Source organism: Dipodomys merriami, unplaced genomic scaffold (genome assembly GCF_024711535.1).
Source record: "Dipodomys merriami isolate MVZ:Mamm:240054 unplaced genomic scaffold, mDipMer1.0.p SCAF_64, whole genome shotgun sequence".
Lineage (NCBI taxonomy): Eukaryota > Metazoa > Chordata > Mammalia > Rodentia > Heteromyidae > Dipodomys > Dipodomys merriami.
Window position 1 is genome coordinate 3,582,836 of NW_027206224.1, and position 23,427 is coordinate 3,606,262.

General features: G+C 46.9%; 1 protein-coding gene and 1 pseudogene across 1 annotated transcript; both read right to left on the reverse strand.

The window, feature by feature from the left end:
• Positions 1 to 28: 28 nt before the first annotated feature.
• On the reverse strand, positions 29 to 8,137 carry LOC138815330 (pyrethroid hydrolase Ces2e-like). The gene is made up of 12 exons (XM_070004673.1): positions 8,046 to 8,137; positions 5,840 to 6,044; positions 4,805 to 4,940; positions 4,046 to 4,179; positions 3,706 to 3,964; positions 3,188 to 3,286; positions 2,754 to 2,894; positions 2,534 to 2,614; positions 2,162 to 2,306; positions 1,503 to 1,640; positions 925 to 997; positions 29 to 513 (listed from the first exon to the last, which is right to left on the reverse strand). Exons 1-12 carry the CDS (start codon positions 8,116 to 8,118, stop codon positions 327 to 329), a joined length of 1,671 nt encoding a protein of 556 aa, XP_069860774.1. The 5' UTR covers positions 8,119 to 8,137; the 3' UTR covers positions 29 to 326.
• Positions 8,138 to 11,989: 3,852 nt separating this feature from the next.
• LOC138815341 (cocaine esterase-like) lies at positions 11,990 to 23,330 on the reverse strand (annotated as a pseudogene).
• Positions 23,331 to 23,427: the final 97 nt, after the last annotated feature.

Below are 23,427 nucleotides of genomic sequence, written 5' to 3' on the forward strand. Positions count from 1 at the left end.
GACCATCTTCATTTGAAGAAGGGCTAGGGACGTGGAGCAGACAGAAGTTGAGAAGATGATATGAGTAAGGAAGGGACCCAGACTCAATGGGGCCTGGAGAACAGTACGCACTTCTAGAAGAATACAGTTTCATTGACAAGGGGGAATTTATTGAGTGTGTCTAACAAGAGTGTGCTCAGGCAAGTGGGTCATGAACATCATGCAGTCAGTTGTTCATAAGTATCATCTGGTTGGGTGGCTGGCAGGCTGGATAAACAGAGGATGAACATTGAGTACCAGCTGCTGACCCTACCTGCACTCAAGCCCAGTCCTTCCAACATAGACCACTACAGCTCTACATGCTTCTCCTCAGCCGCTTTCAGCTCCTGGATCTTCTGTGGCAGGGTCTTGGTCCAGAACTTCAGCCTGGAGGCCTTCAGGGCCTGGCCCACAGCAGGATGGATACCCAGTTGTAGGTACTGCTCCATCTGGTCAAACATGGGCCAATGGAGCAGGTCTTCGCTGTTGGGGTTCCTGTGGACACACCCTCCCAGGAGGAGGGGTGAGGGACATTCTGAGTCCTTGTGAGCCTGGACCCAATCACCTCATTAGAGTCATGACAGGCAGCATGAAAAATCAGGAGTGGGGGGAATGAGGGAAAACAAGGCCCTCACCCTAGTGTCTGTTCCTTATGGAGATCAGAGCCACCTCATAGAGGTGAGTGCTGATGTTTCCACAAAACTGTGGTCATCCTTTCAGGTCTCAGGGGCAGAAGAGATCGACTTGACCTTATAAAGCACTCTGTATGCGAGTGAGTCTTGGAGTTTGAGATAGAGAGAGAGGTCTTGTAATTAAGGCTCATGAGTGCTCATGAGGCTCATGCCCTTGTGGCATCCACTAGGTGGACCCCATTCTGGGGAGGCAGGGTTAGGTTAATTATCTTACCCATTGCGGGCAAAGTTGGCCCAGTACTTCATCATCCTTCTGTTCAGTAGCTCCTCCTCCTCAGAAAAGTCAGCTGCACAGAGAATAAGGGTCCACGACTTGACCAGTGTAAGGTGCCTACTTCTACTCTACACCCTTCCTGCAACTCTGGTCTGATTCTCTATACCTGGCCTGCTCCTTTCCCTCTGCCCCACCCAGGATCAGGCACTCCCATTGCACAACCTTCCATTCTTCATCCTGTCTCTAGCTGAATACACTTGTGTGTATTCCTGGACTGGAGAGCACTTGGACTTCCTTGCCAGTCCCTGGCAGTCATTTAAGGACAATCATAACTTCTAAGTATGCATTCTGTACTTATGTCTGACATCTTATTGCAGGTGGGGACAGGTGTTGGGAGCACAGGCTGTTTGGGAAAAGGCTCGAATTCGAAACACTTGAAGCTTTTTGAATGGTAAGATTTTGTACACTTGATCTTGGCCTGTCTCTGAGCTTGAGCTTCCTTACATAGACCATGAGGAATCAACCTACAGGTATCATAGTGTGTCCCATTCTAGCTTATGGAAATGAAGAGCACTCACGGTTGCTGCCATACAAGGAAGATCCGAAGACAAAGACAACCTCATCCCCATGATCGGCCCTCACATGTGGGGCCCTGGGTTTTGAGGTCAAGTTCTTACGATGTTGGAACTCATAGAAGTAGACAGGGGTATGGGAACCTGCAAGTGTAGACAAATTAGGACATGGTGACCCCTCAACTGGAGTTGTCCTTCCTCACCTTTGGTGATAAGATAGCTAGGCTGAAGCTGGCTGGAATCTGGAGTGTGAAGTGAGAAACCTCAGACAGGAGGCGGCCTTGCAAAGACCAAAGGTGCTCATCACAGTCAGTGATACATTCTCTGATTTCTAGGATGGGCTTTGATGTCAAGAATTGTATATTCCTGCCATCTTCCTGGTGACCCCAAATGGGAAAAGCTATGATTAAATCATGCCTTGAGTTTCCTATCTGTGTGGTCCTGGACTAGTAACTGAAGATCTAAGTTTCCTGTTCTGTAACGTGCCTGTGATGCCTGTGCCGTACTGTGGCCATGAGAGTTTATTGACATGTGGAACATCAAGTACTTCGCTCTTGGTCCTTAAGAGACACAAGGATGGGGACTTGGACATCACAGAGGTCACCCAGGATGCACAGCCCTGAGTTGCCCACTGCACAGTCAGGCTCAGCTACAGATGTACTCACGCTGAAAATGTGCTACTTGCAGTGCAGGCATCACAATCATGAAGTCTCCCATCATGTCTTGGAACTGGATTTGGAGGGCCTGGGGGTCCTCGGTGTCCCCCATGTACTCTTCCATCAGCAGGTGAGCACACTCAACAGGCAAGTTCTGTGCCAAGAAAATCAGAGAGAATCAGTGTAGGCAGGAGTGCAGTGGCAGAGAGGAGACCGCCTCTGGGAAGGGAGATAGGATTTGGACAGTACTGTGGATAAAGCCAATCTCTGGTGTAACCCTGCCACAAACACATTCATATACCATCCTGTAATCCTGAAGGTTACTGTGTGAACAATACCTTGTGGTTTCCCATCCATTGGTGCAGGTATCCAGATCCTTACCATGTATCCTACCATGTTCTGCATAATAGCTGGCAACGTGCTTTTATTTATTCCCTTTATGGTGTCAAGATGTCCCATGACCTGAGAGGTGGGCAGAGTTTAAGAGTGGAATTGTGTGGTCAAGAAAGTATCATACCCTGTCCCACCCTGTACCTCTTGCCACTCACACACATAACAGAAGAGCTCCCTAGACTACTAATGAGTTAGAACAAAGCCTTACCTTGGGGATTACCCAGGAATACTCATCAGTGTTGACACCAATGATACTAAGGACAGGGTGGAAGTCAGCAGAGATCAGCATCTCCTTTGGATTCCTGGGTAGGAAGATGCCATCCACCACTCCAGGGGTGATTCTGAAGGTCTGAGAAGGCACCAATGATAGAATTTGAGATCACATACTACTTATTTTCTAATACTATATTTTTCATTTCCACCCTATCGCAGTTCTTCCCAGTATTCTCTCCCACACACATCCCAAGACAGCAAACACTTGAGTTAGCCTCTGACAGTTTTCATTTTATATCCAGGGTTACAAACTAGAGTCACTCGTTCAGAATGTTAGGACTAGGTGATTCACACCCTATCTCCCTTTTTCCCTAAGGGAGCTGTGGGCTGGTTGCCCTGTCAGACCCTCACCCCACCATTCAGCCTGACCTTGGTAATAGCCAGCATTTCCTCTTCACTCTTGGCCCGCAGGCAGCTCACTAGGGCCTCTGAGTCAAGCTGCTCACAGGCAGACAGGTTGGCCACCATCTGGAAAGCAACCAGGCAGCATCTGCCTCACCCTCTGAAGTAGCGAGAGAAGTTTGCCCAAACCCCGAATGATGCAAGTTATTCCAAATCTCTTCGGATTTACAGTGTGGATTGCTGTAGGTGTGAAATTGTTCCCACTTTCATGATGCTCAGGGACCTTGGTTGGAGGGTTCATCTCCCCTGCTTACATGGTTATGTTCACATGGAAGAATCTGGGTGTAGCCTTGATGATCACAGACCACACTCAACCTCTGTGAGGCTGAAAGGTATGTAGGCTACCCCTGAACACTCAGCAATTCCCAAGAAGTTTCCAAGTTACCTCCATGGTCCTTTTTGTCCCAAGCAAGCAGAGTGAACCAGGGGCTCTTAAGTGAGGGGAAATACAGGGGGTTTGGACCAGAGCAGCTGAGGGCACTCACTGAGGAGACTGGTTCAGAGGAGCTGGAGATGAGTTCTGGCAGCAGGGCCACCCCACTCTGCATGATGGCACCGTGGAAGAGTCCTTGGGACATGGGGGACACGACATGTAAGGACACACTCATGCCACCTGCAGACGCGCCAAAAATGGTGACACTTTTGGGGTTGCCTCCAAAGTGGGCGATATTCTGTTGGACCCAGTGTAGGGCGGCCACTTGGTCCAGGAAGCCCCAGTTTCCAGTGGCATGCTGGTCTCCAGTGCTGAGAAGTGACAGAGACAAGGGTCACAGGGCTGTCCTGGCTCTGCTTGGCACTCATTGCCCAACTCAATCCCACACTCACCTGAAGAAACCTGGGACTCCCAGACGGTACTGGATAGTGACCACCACCACATTCTCAGTGGCTGCCAGCCTGGATCCATCATTCATTGAAGCCATACCTACAACCAGTGCACCACCATGGATCCACACCATCACCTGGGAAAGTCAAGACAGCTGCCACTGATTCTCATTCAGCCCTTTTCCTACCTCTGGTTTCCATTACACTATCCATGGCTTTGGCTTTGTGCAGCTGCCATCATATAAGGAAGTGCCTCAGGACCTCCTGAACTTGTCCCTGGGTGAGAGTTACAAGTGAAATCATTATCCTTGAGGTCTACTCCAGGAATCCAAGTCTGGAGTATTGGTGTCCTTACTTTCTTGCCTATCTAAAATGGAAGAAAAGGGACATTTCCCTGATTATCTCACTTTCATGTGAGTCAAATGAATCACATACTAGCATTGGCACAATGAATAACGCACAACTTGTGCATTCTCAAACTTCAGCTCTTGGGTTCCTCAGTAAGTCTTCTGGGCTCATGTTGGCAGAGTGAGTTCTTGTTTGAAGGAACCAAGGCCTCTAACATCTGGGAACAGTTAGACTCTGCATCCCCCTGTACCAGTGGTGAGTGACCCTCCCTGGGTGAGTGATATTTGGAACCTGATAATGAAAGTTGTCATGAGGTTCCACACTGCCTCAGAACCCAGGCTGTTCTTGCCACTACTAAGAGTCATGCAGAAGAAATGTTCTCCCACAAAGTAAAAACAAAGTTCTGACACTCACAGGCAGGTGAGAGCCCTCCTGGGCACTGGCAGGAGAATAGATATTGAGATAAAGGCAGTCTTCAGATATCGAGATGGGAGGTATTATTAGCTTCACTGTAGTCAGCATATTCATTATATCAGCACTTTGCAGACACCTGATTACAGTCATAGACAATTATTCCAGAATTTGTCTCAGGGTCAAAAATCTGACTTTGAGGCTAGACTTGTTCCCAGCCACTGTGAACCTGTGCTGCACTGGTGCCCTGTTTATACAGAATCTTTTCTCATGTTTCTTCCAACCTAGGTGCAGGCCACATATGCCTGGATCGGGTGAGGCTCTCCATCTCAAGCTAGGATGGAACTCTGACTTTACCTTGTTGTATATGTTGGATGTCTCTCCCCCTAAGCCTTGGAAATATTGACTCATAAATCTTCTAGAAGTGTTGGCTACAAGGGCTAACAGACCTCTCAGTGCAAGTTAAAGCATGGCCATTGTTGCTGCTGGTAAGAATGAGTGATAGTCAGTTACACATAAAGTAGTGGGACATTGTTGAAATCCAAATCCAGACCCCGAGGGAACCACATTCCTTCTACCATGTCTCCAGTTGGAAGCACACAGACTATTCCTCAGCCAATGCCACCTGGCCCTTTGGTTGGCACAGTGACTGCGGAGCTTTGTTTCTTCACAGAGCTCCTACTGTTGCCCTCCTCAGGGATCTGTAGCATCTGCTGCTGGACCAAGAGCTGTGTCCAAGAGCTGTGGATTGTATGGACAATCCAAGTAAACCTTGCCCAGAAATTCATTTCTTGATGGCAGAAAACAATTGGCATGATCCAAGTCATGGCACAAGTATATCTCTGTGTTTAGCACCTGGCGTTAGCACTGTTCATATGCAAAGCCAGAGCAATGAGCCTGGCAAAGCTGCTCCACCCACTATATGGGAAATGCTGCAAAGCAGAAGAAAATGGAGTGTGGAGTCTACATGGGAGAAATATTGACCCTGGTCCAGAGTGCCCGTCCCATCACAGAGATTCTCACCCAACAAGAGCTTACATGGCTGGGTAGGAGGTGGCATCCCTCACACCACTCCAAGGTTCAGGGGGCTCAGGAGGGGCAAACCGCAGTGGTCCTACAGGTGGCTTGGCAAAGGGAATGCCCAGGAAGGTGTGCACTGCCACATTGCTCTCCTTCAAATGGATGAGGCTGCCCCGCACCTGCCCGGTGTGTGTGGTTCTGATGGGGCTGGCTGAGTCCTGGCCTGTGGGTAGAGAGATGCACGTGAGAGTTGGGTGTGCCCCATCAGCAGACACTCACATTGTGGCTCCTGTTGGCTCTATGCCACCCACAGCTCAGCCTGGCAAGGTCCTCTGATCTGCAAGTTCAATTGCTTCACATACATTCTGTCTGCATGCCTGTGCTCCAACACCACTTTTTTCACTGACCTGACCCAGACCTTCCTACCAGGCAGGTTCCCTGATGTTCTTTGGGACTTGATATCATCATTAAGCCCTAGGAACTTCAATGTTGGGTGATTGGAGAATAACCATCATTTCCAGGAACCTAACAGGGACTAGCAGGACTCTGGGGATTGGACTGAACTTTTCCAATTCTCAAGGAACTCACACTGGAGGTATCTCAAATGCCAAAAAGTAATAGGGCTGCAAGGGAAGAGTCACACAGCTTTGATCAGATCCTGTAAAAGCTGGCCTGCTTATGTTGGGGATTGAAGAGGGAAGAGGCCATTGGAAATCAACTTAGGGTCCACAATAACATGTTTGTAAAATCATGATAATTCTTTAAATGGATATTTCATTCATGGGTTTTTCTCTCCTTTAATACAGAGAATCCTTTTGTGTGTGCTCATATATAGTAGCCCCAAAGCTTGTGCTCCTTCATGTGTTTTGAGACATCCAGTCAGGCCCACAATCGGTGGCTATTTTGTTATCAGTACCAATTCCACCTCCACTGGAACCTTCTCTCCCCCATTATTACCTTCAGGCTGCAGAAATTCACAAATCTGATATGTTGGTATAAAAAAGTAACTCTCCTGCCCTAAGCACATGTTGTGAATCAGCAAGCTTCCTGTCACCTCCTATGGCTGAAGCCAAGATAGCAACCACAAACAGACATCAATTTCCCAATATCTTTCCAAGTCCAAAGACATACCCCTGACCTCCATGTTGTCTACGTAAGAGTTTTATCTAGATGGGAACTCTGACCTTGGTCCTCACTGTGGCTGCTAGTCACTCATGCTTCATAGTTGTTACAGTAAAAGGACAAACTTTGCTCAGGTCCCTGTTAGAAATTAGCTACCTGCATGTTGCTTCAAGCCCCTCCTGAAATACTATGAGGAAGCTGAGCCATGCAGTGGCAAAACATGACCCTTGAAATAGGAGATTTAAAACCCTGGGTCTTCTGAATAACAAGGTTTGCACAACCAGCTCTTCCTGTTGCAAAAATTGTTACCTTGGAATCACGGTTTCATAATCAATACCCAGATCCTGATCAAGAGCAGGTAAGGGAGGGAATCTGGTAGGAGTGGGCCATGGGCAAGGTAAGGGGAACTCCTTAGTGCAGATTAAGTAGGAGCGGGTAGGAGAGTTCATCAGGGCCCATCCAAGCTTGCTCTGGTGTGAGGGGATCAAACATTGCACATACATAATTCTGGATATAATTCTCTGGTGGCATGAACTCCTGATAAAGACTTGAAGACTGTGTAGCAGGTAAAGGGTACATCCTCTATTACCTTAGAAGCCAAGCCAAGTCTTTGCCTAGAGTTGACACTTAGGTGAAAGAAACACAGTGGCATCTCAGTTCAACTTCATGATGTGTTCCTGGGGGAGGTATAGCTCTTCCAGAACCAGAAACCTTGGACCATACCAAGATGTTGCTCTGGCAATGAAGGGTACGCAATCAGTTTGAATGACAATTATGTTAGCAGGTTGAGTAGCAGTTACAACTAGAGCTGCAACAACAAATGGAGGAAGGAAATGTCCCAAATCCTTGACTGTCTGCAATATGTCAGTGCACTTTGCACACTTTCATATGGGCCTCACTCCTCTGTGTCCTCAGGCACCTATGACCCTCTCTGAGCTATATGATCACCACCATGGGCATTTTGTAGCACAAATTTTCCGTAATATCATTGTCATCTCTACCTTCCCCTCTCCCTTCTCCAACTCCAACTCTGCTCTGTCCAATGTGGCAGGTGTCACCCTGGTGCCTTCCCCACTGACAGGTCCCCCTGTAGGAGTCTCACCTTGGATCTGTGGGAGAAGCAGGAACCCATAGACCACTGTGGTCAGCCAAGCAGGAAGTCTGTTCAGCAGCATGGCTGTCTCCCAGTGTGATTTCTGTGTCTCTATGCAGCACACTGAAACTCAAGCAATAGGTACAATTCACCTAGACCTTGCCCAGCCAGGAGTTTGGACCTGACAGGGAGTAGGTGGGGACATAGGAAAGGCTGGGTAAGGCTGTTGCTGCTAGAGAGTGCCACTGACAGGGCAGAGGTCACAGGAAATTAGTGGCCAGCACTCTTGGTGTGAGGCCTTCCTTTCTCCTACTTTCTTTTGCCCTCATCCAGAGGTGCTGTGTGGCTTCTGCTGCCCTCGGGATTCTTGGAACTATCACTGTGATGAAGATTGTATTGGAGAAATTCAGGGCTAGTCTGCAGAGAAGCAGGCTTAGGACTCCACAGATGCACAATGCCCTCACCTCCCATGGGGCACAGCTGAGCACTTGGAGCATAAACAGTGAGCTATGACTGTCTTATTTTGACATTGCTCCTTGAACTCATTGCTCTTACACTACCAAGTCCACTTTCAAGTTTCTTCAGCCCCCAGAGTCATGAGGGTTCACATGGACGCCTCCACAATTAGGAACTGCTTTTCCATTTAAACATACTTGTCACTGTGGCACTTTTAAGGACCCATCATCCTATTCTGTGGCTTCCCTGGTGGCTGAGGTCAAGGGCAGGCCTGATAAAGCTTTATAAACCTGATAAACATGCTTGATAAACCTTTAAAAGGAACTTGCTGTTTGCAGCACTGTGAAGAGACAGGGCTCTGTGGGCCTGTGGTAATCTGGGAGCCAGTTGTATAATTGGGAGTGTGTACAACATAGATCCTGCTAAGAGGCAGTGAGACACCAGGAGCCAATCCCTTCAGCAAAGCCTGACTTTCCGTAGGAAGTGTGCCAGGTTCAACCTCACACTATCTTTACTGCCTGCGAGAACCAGCTTTGAATGTTCAATCTGGTGCACCAACAGTCTACAGCCAGGCACCACAAGCTTTCCTTCTTGATACCCTTCCTACTCCCTTGGCAGGACTTGGCTAAAGATTCTCTGACCTCCATTCCAGCCACACAATCTGATGTGCACTCATGGTCTTCAATGTGATTAACTGTCCCAGGTCAGAGAGGAGACCCTTCTACCCAGATCTGGGCAGATGCTCTTGGTAGACTTACACACAGCTTGGAGATGAAACAAAGAGCTGGATCACCATCAGCACACATTTACTGCAGAGCCTCTAGCCACAGCTTAATGATTCACTCCTGCTTATAGGCTAGGGTTTTTTTTTTTTGTTTTTTTGTTTTTTTAGTGGATTCATGGGAATGTTAGTATAATCTGGTAGGTGATGACAAAAAGAAAAAGTAACTAATGTGGTACTTCTGGCCCTGGATTCATTGTGTGTGTGTGTGTGTGTGTGTGTGTGTGTGTGTGTGTGTGTGTGTGTGTGTGTGTGCTGGTACTGGGGCTTGAACTGAAAGCCTGAGAGCTATCCCTTAGCTTGTTCACTCAAGTCTAGTGCTGGCCTCGACTGGTTTTAAAGCTCTATTCCCAGCTTTTTTTTTTTTAGTTTTTTATTTATTTATTTTTTATTTTTTTGGGTCCAGTCATGGGGCCTGAACTCTGGGCCTGGGCGCTGTCCCTCAGTTCTTCCGTTCAAGGCTAGCGCTCTTCCACTTGAGCCACAGTGCCACTTCCAGCTTTTTTCTTTTTACTTATGTGGTGCTGAGGAATCGAACCCAGGGCCTCATACATGCAAGGCAAGCACTCTACCACTGAGCCACCTTACCAACACCAGCTTTTTGCTGCTTAACAGGAGAGAAGAATCTCATGGACTTTCCTACACAGGCTGGCTTCAAACTGAGGCCTCAGATCTCAGTCTCTTGAGAGTTAAATATAGGCCACCAGCCTGTACCTCATGCATTCTGTGGAGGTTAATCAGGAAGTAAGGAAGGGAATGGAGCAGAGGGTGATAGCTCAATGTCCTGGTCTATTGTCAGCCAAATGGGAAATAGCAGACAAGGGGAGCAATTGAGGCTGGAGTGTGTGAAAATCCAATCACTGTTCTAGAACCTAAGGATAAGGACATTTGGCTGCTCAGATTTAACAGTTCTTTCTGACCTTTATTCTCCTAACCTAATCAGCATCTGGGCTGGGAAGCTGAGAGTCTAGGTCCTTGATGTTCAGGATCCAGTAACAAGTTCTATGAATTTTACTGAAAATCACAAGGCTTCCTGTTAATATCATGGCTGTGGTGCCCACTGCAAGGTTGAAGTTTCCCAGGTGCCCTGCCACTTCCTGCATCATCATTCAGAGACCCTGGCATCCACAATAACCGTGTTAATAGTAAAAACATGGAATGAAAGGATTTTTGAAGCATGTCTATATGTTTGAGAGGTTGATGAAAACTTACATATCCCTAGTGATCTGGACAAAGACAGGGTGACAGAGACAGAATAGAAAGACAAAGTAAAAAGAGAGAAGGAGAGAGAGGGAAAAAGAGTGATAAGCGGACACACAGAGAGAGGCAAATACAGACATAGACATATAGACACAGAGAGACAACCAAAAGAGGAACAGAGAAAGCAAGCAGGAAAGACAGAAGCCTGGTGCCAGTGGCTTATACCTGTAATCCTAGCATCTCAGGAAGCATAGAATTGAGGATCTTGGTTAAAATCCAGCCCAGGTAATACTTTTTATCTCCAATTAGACAATCAAAATCCCAGATTAAAATCCAATGGGAATGAAAGTATGTGTCTTCAAAAATTTAGGTTTGAAAGTGTCCTAAACAACTAGATTACAAATAACAAAGAAAGCTGGGATGAAGCTCAATGGCCAAACACTTCACGAGCAAGTACAGTATTCTGGATTCAATCCCCAGTACCAAGAAAAGAGAAAACACACACACACACACACACACACACACACATACAAGCACACACGCACGCATGCACACACACACACACACACACACACACAGAGCAAAGAATGTCTCACACTCAGATGTGCACCCAGTTGTTGTGGTTAGGAAAATGGTGTGTGCATTCATAAAAACCACTCTTCAATAAAAGAAAAGATGTAAACTTGATCCTGAAAGCATTAATTATAGTGACTATAAGCCAGAAATAATTCAGTTGGTATGTTATATTACATTGCACTATTTTTTTTCCCAAATTATACCTAATCTCAATACTAACTAAAACCAATTGGGCCAGGTAGTAGTGGCTTTTGCCTCTAACATACCAATTCAAGAAGCTGAGATCTGAAGATCAAGGTTCAAAGCCAGCCCAGGTAGAAAAGTTTGTGAGACTCTTAAATTCAATTTACCAGCAGAAAGCCAGAAGTAGAGGTTGGTGCAAGTTGTAGTGATCCAGCATTGAGTAGAAAAAGCCAAGTGAGCTGGCAAAGCCCTGAGTTCAAGTCCCAGAACTGGAATAGAAAACAAGCATACACAATCAGGTGTTTGCAAAATGCTGAGGAAGAGGAAGTAATTAACTGTAAAGAGCGTGAAGGAATTTATTTGGATGAAAGAAACATTTTAACAAACAATATGGGAGTGAATGGGGTTAAATTTAATTGCATAGAAATAAATCCATAACAAAAAATTTTCTGCACGTGTGTGTGTGTGTGTGTGTGTGTGTGTGTGTGTGTGTGTGTTAGAGAAACTTATAAATCAAATGGGTTTAATTGTTGGCTACTTAGAAGTAAAAAAAGGGGGGACATTGCTGAAGGTTATACATGTAATTTTCACCTGTAAAGTGTTCAGACCATCTTCATTTGAAGAGGGGCTATGGAATTGGAGCAGACAGAAGTTGAAAAGATGAGATGAATAAAGAAGAGGGGCATGGAGGACAGTACACACCACTGGAATAATACAGTTTCATTGACAAGAGGGAATTTATTGAGTGTGTCTAACAAGACAGTACTCAAGCAAGTTGGTTATGCACATCATGAAGGCAGTTGTTCATAAGTATCATCTGGTTGGGTGGCTGGCAGGCTGGATAAACAGAGGATGAACACTTGAGCACCTCCTGCTGACCCTACCTGCACTCAAGCCCAGTCCTTCCAACATAGACCACTACAGCTCTACATGCTTCTCCTCAGCCGCTTTGAGCTCCTGGATCTTCTGCGGCAGGGTCTTGGTCCAGAACTTCAGCCTGGAGGCCTTCAGGGCCTGGCCCACAGCAGGATGGATACCCAGTTGTAGGTACTGCTCCTTCTGGTCAAACATGGGCCAATGGAGCAGGTCCTTGCTGTTGGGGTTCCTGTGGACACACCATCCCAGGAGGAGGGGTGAGGGTCATTCTGAGTCCTTGTGAGCCTGGACCCAATCACCTCATTAGAGTCATGACAGGCAGCCCAAAAATCAGGAGTGGGGGGAATGAGGGAAAACAAGGCCCTCCCCCTAGTGTCTGTTCCTTATGGATCAGAGCCACCTCATAGAGGTGAGTGGTGATGTTTCCACAAAACTGTGGTCATCCTTTCAGGTCTCAGGGGCAGAAGAGATCGACTTGACCTTATAAAGCAGTCTGTATGTGAGTGAGTCCTGGAGTTTGAGATAGAGAGAGAGATGTCATGTAATTAAGGCTCATGAGTGCTCATGAGGATGCCACAAGGGCATCCACTAGGTGGACCCCATTCTGGGGAGGCAGGGTTAGGTGAATTATCTTACCCATTGCGGGCAAAGTTGGCCCAGTACTTCATCATCCTCCTGTTCAGTAGCTCCTCCTCCTCAGAAAAGTCAGCTGCACAGAGAATAAGGGTCCACGACTTGGCCATTGAAAGGTGCCTACTTCTATTCTACACCCTTCCTGCAACTCTGGTCTGATTCCCCATACCTGGCCTGCTCCTTTCCCTCTGCCCGACCCAGGATCAGGCACTCCCATTGCACAATCTTCCATTCTTCATCCTGTCTCTAGCTGAATACACTTGTGTGTATTCCTGGACTGGAGAGCACTTGGACTTCCTTGCCAGTCCCTGGCAGTCATTTAGGGACAATTATAACTTCTAAGTATGCATTCTGTACTTATGTCTGACATCTTATTGCAGGTGGGGACAGGTGTTGGGAGCAAAGGTTGTTTGGGAAAAGGCTTGAATTCTAAACACTTGAAGCTTTTTGAATGGTAAGATTTTGTACACTTGATCTTGGCTTGTCTCTGAGCTTCAGCTCCATACATAGACCATGAGGAATCACCCTACAGGTATCATAGTGTGTCCCATTCTAGCTTATGGAAATGAAGAGCACTCACGGTTGCTGCCATACAAGGAAGATCCGAAGTCAAAGACAACCTCATCCCCATGATCGGCCCTCACATGTGGGGCCCTGGGTTTTGAGGTCAAGTTCTTACGATGCTGGAACTCATAGAAGTAGACAGGGGTATGGGAACCTGCAAGTGTAGACAAATTAGGACATGGTGACCCCTCAACTGGAGTTGTCCTTTCTCACCTTTGGTGATAAGATAGCTAGGCTGAAGCTGGCTGGAATCTGGAGTGTGAAGTGAGAAACCTCAGACAGGAGGCGGCCTTGCAAAGACCAAAGGTGCTCATCACAGTCAGTGATACATTCTCTGATTTCTAGGATGGGCTTTGATGTCAAGAATTGTATATTCCTGCCATCTTCCTGGTGACCCCAATGGAAAAAGTTTTGATTAAGTCATGGCTTGAGTTTCCTATCTGTGTGGTCCTGGACTAGTAACTGAAGATCTAAGTTTCCTGTTCTGTAACGTGCCTGTGATGCCTGTGCCGTACTGTGGCCATGAGAGTTTACTGACATGTGGAACATCAAGTACTTCGCTCTTGGTCCTTAAGAGACACAAGGATGGGGACTTGGACATCACAGAGCTGCGCTGGGATGCACAGCCCTGAGTTGCCCACTGCACAGTCAGGCTCAGCTACAGATGTACTCACGCTGAAAACGTGCTACTTGCAGTGCAGGCATCACAATCATAAAGTCTCCCATCATGTCTTGGAAATGGATTTGGAGGGCCTGGGGGTCCTCGGTGTCCCCCATGTACTCTTCCATCAGCAGGTGAGCACACTCAGCAGGCAAGTTCTGTGCCAAGAAAATCAGAGAGAGTCAGGCTAGGCAGGAGTGCAGTGGCAGAGAGGAGACCGCCTCTGGGAAGGGAGATAGGAGTTGGACCTTACTGTGGATAAAGCCAAGCTCTGGTGTAACCCTGCCACAAACACATTCATATACCATCCTGTAATCCTGAAGGTTACTGTGTGAACAATACCTTTTTGTTTCCCATCCATTGGTGCAGGTATCCAGATCCTTACCATGTGTCCTACCATGTTCTGCATAATAGCTGGCAACGTGCTTTTATTTATTCCCTTTATGGTGTCAAGATGTCCCAGGACCTGAGAGGTCGGCAGAGAGTTTAAGAGTGGAATTGTGTGGTATCATACCCTGTCCCACCCTGTACCTCTTGCTACTCACACACATAACAGAAGAGCTCCCTAGAGTACTAATGAGAGTTAGAACAAAGCCTTACCCTGGGGATGACCCAGGAATACTCATCAGTGTTGACACCAATGATACTAAGGATAGGGTGGAAGTCAGCAGAGATCAGCATCTCCTTTGGATGCCTGGGTAGGAAGATGCCATCCACCACTCCAGGGATGAACCTGAAGGTCTAAGAAGGCATCAATGATCACATTTTGAGATCACATACTACATATTTTCTAATACTACATTTTTTATTTCCACCCTATCGCAGTTCTTCCCAGTATTCTCTCCCGTACACATCCCAAGACAGCAAACACTTGAGTTACCCTCTGAGAGTTTTCATTTTATATCCAGGGTTACAAACTAGAGTCACTCGTTCAGAATGTTAGGACTAGGTGATTCACACTGTATCTCCCTTTCTCCCTCAGGGAGGCGTGGGCTGGTTGCCCTGTCAGACCCTCACCACACCATTCAGCCTGACCTTGGTAATAGCCAGCATTTCCTCTTCACTCTTGGCCCGCAAGCAGTGCACCAGGGCCTCTGAGTCCACGTGCTCACAAGCAGACAGGTTGTCCACCATCTGGAAGAAAACAGTCAGGGGCTGCCTTATTCATCATAGTAGCAAGAGAGATTTTCCCAGACCCAGATTGATGTAAGTCCCTCCAGATCTCTTAGGGTATAGTGTGTGGATTGCTGTAGATGTGAAATTGTTCCCACTTTTGTAAGGCTCAGAGACTTTGCCCGGAGTGTTCATCTGCTCTGAATGCATGGTTATGCCCAAATGGGACATTAGTAGACTTGCTTGTTACCGATAACCCTCAGCCTCTGTGGAGTCTACCCCTGAGCCCTCAGCAATTCCCAAGAAGTTTCTATGTTAGCTCCATGGTCCTTTTTGTCCCAGAAGCACAGTGAACCCGAAGCTCAGAGGGTGAGCAGAAATGCAGCGAGTCTAGACCAGGGCAGCTGAGGACACTCACTGAGCCGACTGCTTTAGAGGAGCTGGAGATGAGCAATGGCAGCAGGGCCACCCCACTCTCCATGATGGCACCATGGAAGAGTCCTTGGGACATGGGGGACAGGACATGTGAGGACACACTCATGCCACCTGCAGACTGGCCAAAAATGCTGACACAGCCAGGGTTGCCTCCAAAGTGGGCGATATTCTGTTGGACCCAGTGTAGGGCGGCCACCTGGTCCAGGTAGCCCCAGTTGCCAGTGGCATGCTGGTCTCCAGTGCTGCAAAGTGGCAGAGACAAGGGTCACAGGGCTGTCCTGGCTCTGCTTAGCATTCATTACCCAACTCTATCCCACACTCACCTGAAGAAGCCCAGGACTCCCAGGCGGTATTGGATAATAACCACCACCACATCCTCAGTGGCTGCCAGTCTGGATCCATCTTTGATAGAAGCCAAACCTGTAACCAGTCCACCACCATGGATTCACACCATCACCTGGGAAAGTCAATACAGCTCCATCCATCCCGACCTACCTCTGGTGTCCATTACCCTGTCCATGGCTTTGGCTGAAGGCAATTGCCAACATAGAAAGAACTCCCTCAGGACCTCCTGACCTTGTCTTTGGGTGAGGCCACAAGTTCAAACACTATGGTTGTGTTCTGCTCCAGGCATCCAATCTGAATAAATGGCCAGAAGCCTGGAGTATTTTTTCCGAACTCTTTTGTCCACCTGACGTGGAAAGAAAAGGGGCATTTCCCTGATTGTCTTAATTTAGTATGAGTCCAAAGGATCACATCCTAGCATTGGCACAATAGATACCCCTCAAGTTGGGTGATCTCAAAGTTTGGCACTTGGGCTCTTTTCTGAGTCTTCTGGGCACAAGTTGTAAAGTGAGTTCTTGTTTGACTAAAGAACAAGGGCCTCTAACATCTGGGAGCAGTTAAGACTCTGTATCCCCTACCTTGGTGAATCACCCTTCCTGCTAAATGGTGTTTGGAACGTGATCTCATGAGATTCCATACTACCTGAGATCCCAGGCTGTCTTTGTCACTACTAAGAATCTTGCAGCACCAGCCAAGTCCTGATACTCACAGGCAGGTTAGAACCCTCCAGGGCACTGGCAGGTGAATAGATGTTGAGATAAAGGCAATCTTCAGACATGGAGATTGGTGGTATTGTGACATTGACCATAGGATCAGAATTCTGCAAACACCTGGTTAAAATAGTAGACAATTATTCCATCATTTGTCTCCTGGTCAAAAATCTGACCTTGAAGGTAGATTTGTACCCAGCCACTGTGAACCCCTGCTGAACTGGTGCCCTGTTTATACAGAATCTTCTCTCATGTCTCTGCCAACCAATTTTCAGCTGGAGAGCTGGACATCCCAGCATGGAGCTCTAACTTCCCTGAAGCCTTCATGTTCTTGTGAACATTAGATTTCTGTCCCTCTAGACCTTGGAAATATGACTCATAGATTCTCCTAGCAGCATCGGCTGCAAAGATTGATATTTACACTTTCTCTCTGTGCCAATTAAAGCCTGGCCGGGTTGCTGCCACCACACCATTGTACTATGAGTGAATGAAGCTGAGTTACACAGGGTAGAGGGACTTTGCTGAAATCCAAATCCAGACCCCAAAGGAGCCACATTCCTTCTACCACATCTCCAGTTGGAAGCACATGGGCTTTTCCTCAGCCAGTGGCACCTGGCTCTTTGGGTTGGCACAGTGACTGTGGAGCTTGGCTTCTCCAAGGAACCCCCACTGCTGCCCTCCTCAGGGAGCTGTAGCATCTGTGCTGAACCAGGAGGTGTGTCCTATCCACACAACCCAGGTGAACCTGTCCCAGAAATGCCTTCCTAGATGTCAGAGAACAATTGGCATGATCCAAGTCATGCCACAAGTATAGCATTGTGCTATAGCACCTGTTGGTAGTACTGTTCATATGCAAAGCCAGAAAAATGAGCCTAGAAAGTTGCTCCACAGAACAAATTTCAGAAAATTCATTGGAAAATTTGGCATGGTAATTCCCCAATGCAGAAGGAAATGGACTGTGGGGCTTACATGGGAGAAACACAGCACTGGCCGGGTGCCCATCCCACTATAGAGATTCTTACCACACAGGAACTTACATGGCTGGGTAGGAGGTGGCATCCCTCACACCACTCCAAGGTTCAGGGGGCTCTGGAGGGGCAAACCGCAGTGGTCCTACAGGTAGCTTGGCAAAGGGAATGCCCAGGAAGATGTGCACTTCCACATTGCTCTCCTTCACATGGACAAGGCTGCCCCGAACCTGCCCGGTGTGTGTGGTCCTGATGGGGCTGGCTGGGGCCTGGCCTATGAGTGGAGAGATGCACATGAGAGTTGGGTGTGCCCCATCAGCTGCCACTCACATTGTGGCTCCTGTTGGCTCTATGCCACTCACAGCTCAGCCTGGCAAAGTTTGTAGGTCAAGTGGTTTCATGTACTTGCTGCCTGCATGACTGAGCCACAATACCACTGTTTTCACTGGATATTAACTTGCCCTTTTTACCTAGTAGGCTCTCTGAGGTTCTTTGGACTTGATACCATCATTTAGGCCTAGTAACTTTTGGCTTGTGTCTTACGTATTAGGAGAATAAGCATCATTTCCAACAAGCTAACAAGTATGACAAGGCACTAGCAGGACTTGAGATATTGGACTGGAAATTTCCAATCCTCAAGGACCTCACATTGGAAGTGTCTAAAATGCCAAGAGGAAATGGGGGGGGGGCACAAGACAGAGCCACACAGCTGTGATTACATCACCAAATCCCTGGTCTCCTTATGTTGGGGAGCAAAGAAGAAGGAGGTCACTGGAAATCACCGCATGGTCCACCTCAACTTGGCTTGTACAATCATAATTGTTTAGGCGGATGCTAGTTTATTTCCCCTAACTTAAGACAGAAGACCCTTTCATGTGTGCTCATATTTAGTAGGCTTCAAACTCCTGTTCCTTCGGTGTTTTGAGACATAGGTAGGACCACAGTCTCTGGCAATTTTGACATTGCTTCTAATAATAGGTCTATTGGAAACCACTGTCTCTCAGTATCACCTTCAGGTTGCAGAAATTCACATATCCGACCTGTTCTATAAGAAAAGTAACTCTTTTGCCCCTAAGCACTCTCCAGGAGCTATTTGTGAATCACAAACTTTCATATCACCTGGTATGGCTGAAGCCAAGTTAGCAACCACAAATAGACAACACTGACATCAATTTCTCAATATCTTTCCAAGTCTAAAGACATACTACTGACCTCCATGTTGTCTGTGTGAGAGATTTTGGCAACATGGGAACTCTGGCCCTGGACCTCACTGTGGCCACCAACCACTCATGCTGCATACTTGATACAGTACAGAATAAACATTGCTCATAGGTTCCTGTTAGAGCCAGCTACCTGCATGTTGCTTCAAGCTCCTCATGAAATGGAATGAGGAACCTGAGCCATGTAGAGGCAAAAAGGGACCCTTGAATTAGGAGATTTAAAACCCCGAGTCTTCTGGATGGCACCATTTGCACAACCAGCTCCTCCTGTTAGAAACAATTGTTGTCATAGAATTACTAATTCAGATTCACTAGCCAGAGCCTGAAGAAGAGCACATAAGGGAGAGAATTTGGTAGTAGTGGGCCATGGATGAGGGTGAGGGGAACTTCTTAGGGAAGAATAGATAGGAGAGGGTAGGAGAGCTCATCAGGGCCTATCCTAGCATGTTCTGTGGTGAGGGGAATCAGAGGTGGAACATACATTTCTAGATATAGTTGTCTGGTGGCAGAAGCTCCTGAGAAGGGCCACTCTATGGTAAGCATTTGGCACATACCCTTTGTCATAGAAGGCAAGCCAAGCCTTTGCCCAGAAATGATACCTAGGTGAAAGAAACCCAGTGGCATCTTAGCTCAACTTCATGTTGTGTTTCTGGGGAGGTATAGCTCTACCAGAACCAGAACTTTTGCTGGGGGCCTCTTGGACTATGCCAGGAAGCTTTTCTGGGGATGAAACTTGTCACTCACACTATGTGAGTGACAAGTACATCAGCAGAGTCAGTAGCAGTTACAGCTGTAACTGCACCTACACACAGAGGAGGGAAATGGCCAGAATCCCTGACTCTGCCTGGCACATGTCAGTGCACCTCAGACTCTTCCATTTGGGGCTCACTCTTCTGTAACCTCAAGCATCTATGAGCCTTTCTGAGCTATCTGATCACCACCGTGAGCATTTTGAATGCTTAAATAGTACAATTATCCAACAGTATCATCTGTCATCTCCACCTGCCCCTTTTCCTTTTCTTTCCCAAGCTCAAACTCTGCTCTACACAATGTGACAGATCTCACCCTGGTGCCTTTCTCCCTCCCCATGGCAGGAGTCTCACCCTGGATCAAGAGTGGAAGAAGCAGGAATCCATAGACCACTGCAATCATCCCAACAGGAAGTTGGTCCAGCAGCATGGCTGACTCACAGGACTGTTTCTGTACCTCTATGCAGCACACTGCACCTCAACAACAGGCACAATTCACCTAGACCTTACCCAGCCAGGAGTTTGGACCTGACAGCGAGTAGGCGGGGACATAGGAGAGGCTGGGCAAGGTTGTTCCTGCAAGAGCTGGGCACTGATGGGCATGGTCGCCAGAAGTCAGTGGTTAGTCCACTGGTTGTGAGTCTTTCTCTTCTCCAATATTCCCTTTGTCATCCTCCAGATGTGCGGTGTAACTTCAGCAGCTCCTGAGATATTGGGAACTGTCAGTGTGGTGAAGGTTGTAATGGAGAAATTCAGGGTTGGTCTGCAGAGAAGCTTGCTCAGGATCCCACAGAAGATGGACAACGTCCCCACCTCACATGGGGCAAAGGTGAGTACTTGAGCAGAGACAGGGAGCTATGACTATGTTCACTTTGAAATTCCTCTTTAACTCATTGTTCAATGATTACCAATTTTCCCTCAAGGTTCCTCATCACTCAGAGTCTTGATCTGAGTGTTTTCATGGATCCGTTCCTGTTGAAAAATGACTAACCATTCGAACATGCTTGTCACTGTGGCATTTCTGAAAGACCCATTCCCCTATTCACACATCTCCAATCTGGGGCTACCCTGGTGGCTGAGATCAAGGGAAGTCATTTATCTACTTGAAAACCATTTAAAGAGAACTTGCTGGTTGCAGCACTGTGAGGAGAACAGGCTCTCTGGGCCTCTGGTGGTCTTAGAGCTGGATCTGTAATCGGGAGTTTGTGAAACACATAGATCCTGCTAGGATTCATTGAGACAGCAGGGGCCAGGAGCTGCAGCCCAGCCTGACTTCCCAGAGGACGTGGCATAGTGAAAAAGAGCTTTGACTCTTCAATCTGGTGCACATTTCTCTTGGGAACCTACAGTCTGGCACCACTGGCTTTCCTTCTTGGTACCTTTCCTGGTGGGCTCATTTCCCTTGGCATGACTTGCTAAAGATCCTCTGACCTCCATTCCAGCCACAAGGTCTGCTGCACACTCAAGATCTTCAGTCTCAGGAACTGAGCCCCAGAACATTGTCCCAGAGCCTTCTACCCAGACCTGGGCAGATGCTCTTTGTAGACTCTCAGACTCACAGTTTGGATAATAGACAAAGAAATGGATCATTAACAGCATGGGTCTATTGCAGAGCCAGTAGCCAGAGCTTAATGTTTCACTCCTGCTTATAGGCTATGGTTTTGTAGTGGGTTCATGGGAGTGCTAGACTAATGCAGTAAAGGCAGACAAGAGTAACTGATGTGGTACTTCTGCCCCTGTTTTTGGTGTGTGTGTGTGTGTGTGTGTGTGTGTGTGTGTGTGTGTGTGTGTGTGTGTGTGTGTGTGTGTTGGTACTAGAGTGTGAATTCAGGACCTGAGAGCTGTCCCTTAGCTTGTTCACTCAAGGCTAGTGCTGCACTCTACTGGAGCTGAAGTTCTATTGCCAGCTTTTTCCTGCTTAACAGGAGGGAAAAATCTTATGGACTTTCCTGTAGAGGCTGGCTTCAAACTGCAATCCTCAATTCTCAGTCTCTTCAGAGTTCGGTACAGGCTACCAGTGTATGGCTCAACCCATGCATTCTGGTCGAGGTTGATCAGAAATTCACAAATCTGACCTGTTCCACAAGAAAAGTAACTCTCCTGCCCCTAAGCACTCTCCAGAAGCTATTTGTGGATCACAAAGTTTCATATCACCTGGTATGGCTGAAGCCAAGATAGCAACCCCAAGTAGACACCATTGACATCAATTTCTCAATATCTTTCCAAGTCTAAAGACATACCACTGACCTCCATGTTGTCTGTGTGAGAGATTTTGGCAACATCGGAACTCTGGCCCTGAACCTCACTGTGACCACCAACCACTCATGCTTCATACTTGATACAGTAAAGAATAAACATTGCTCATAGACAAGGGGAGAAATTGAGGCTGGAGTTTATGTAAACCCAAGCAGTGGTCTAGAATCCCAGGAAAAGGGCATTTGGCTGCACAGATTCAACAGCTCTCTCTGACCTTCATTCTCCTAAACTAATCAACCCCTGGGTGGGGAGCTAAGAGTGTATATAGGTCCTTGATGTTCAGGGTCCAGGAATAAGTTCTGTGAATTTCACTGGAAATCACGTCTTCTTCTTAATACCATGGCTGTGGTGCCCACTGAAAGGCTGAAGATCCTGGGTGCCCTGCCACTTCCTGCACCATCATTCAGAGAGTCTGGTATCCACAATAACCTTGTTAATAACAAAAACATGGAATGAAAGGGTTTTAGTAGCATTTCTGTATCTTTGAGCGATTGATGAAATCTTACATATCCCTAGCGATCTGGACAAAGGTGGAGCAAGAATGAGTCACAGAGAGAATGAAAGAGAGGAAAAAAGAGAGATAGATACAGAGAGGCAAACAGACATAGACATAGGCCCAGAGAGACACCAAAGAGAGACAGAGAGAAAGTATGAGAGACACAAGTCAGAAATAAGTCAGTTTGTATTGTATGCTACACTGCACTGTTATTTTGCCCTAAATTATATATAATCTCAATAGCAAGTAAAAACTATGGGGCCAAGCAGTGGTGTCTCTTACTTCTAATCCGAGCAATACAGGGTGCTGAGACTTGAAGATCAAGGTTCAAAGCCAGCTAGGGTAGAAAGGTTCCTGAGACTCATTTAAAAAAATTATTATCTTTAAGTAGTTGTACAAAGAAGTTCCCATTCTACAATTGGCATATGAACACAAAGTGTCTTATAACATTGTCATCCATTGCTGAGACTCTTATGTTCAATTCACCAGCAGAAACCCGGAAGTAGAGGTTAGTGCAAGTTTTAGCAAACCAGCATTGAGTAGAAAAAGCCAAGTGAGCTGGCAAAGTCCTGAGTTCAAGTCCCAGTACTGGAATAGAAAACAAGCAAACACAATCAGGTGTTTGCAAAATGCTAAGGAAGAAGTAGTTAATTGTAAAGAGTAGGAAAGAATTCATTTGCATGAAAGAAACATTTTAACACATGATATGGGAGTGAATGTGGGTAAATTTAATTGCATATAAATTAATCCATAACAAAGGATTTTCTGCACGTGTGTGTGTGTGTGTGTGTGTGTGTGTGTGTGTGTGTGTGTGTGTTAGAGATACTTAGAAATCAAATTGTTTTAACTGTTGGCTCGTTAGAAGTTAGAAAAAATGGTGCTTACTGAAGATTCTACATGTGATTTTGACCCATGCTAGGAGTAAAGTGTTCAGACCATCTTCATTTGAAGATGGGCTAGGGACTTGGAGCAGACAGAAACTGAGAAGATGAGATCAGTAAGGAAGGGGCCCAGGCTCAGTGGGGCCTGGAGGAGAGTACGCACCACTGGAGTAATACTGTTTGATTGCCATGGGGGCATTTATTGAGTATGTCTAACAAGAGAGTGCTCAGGCAGGGAGTTGTTCATAAGTATTGGCTGGTTGAATGGCTGGCTGGCTGGGTAAACAC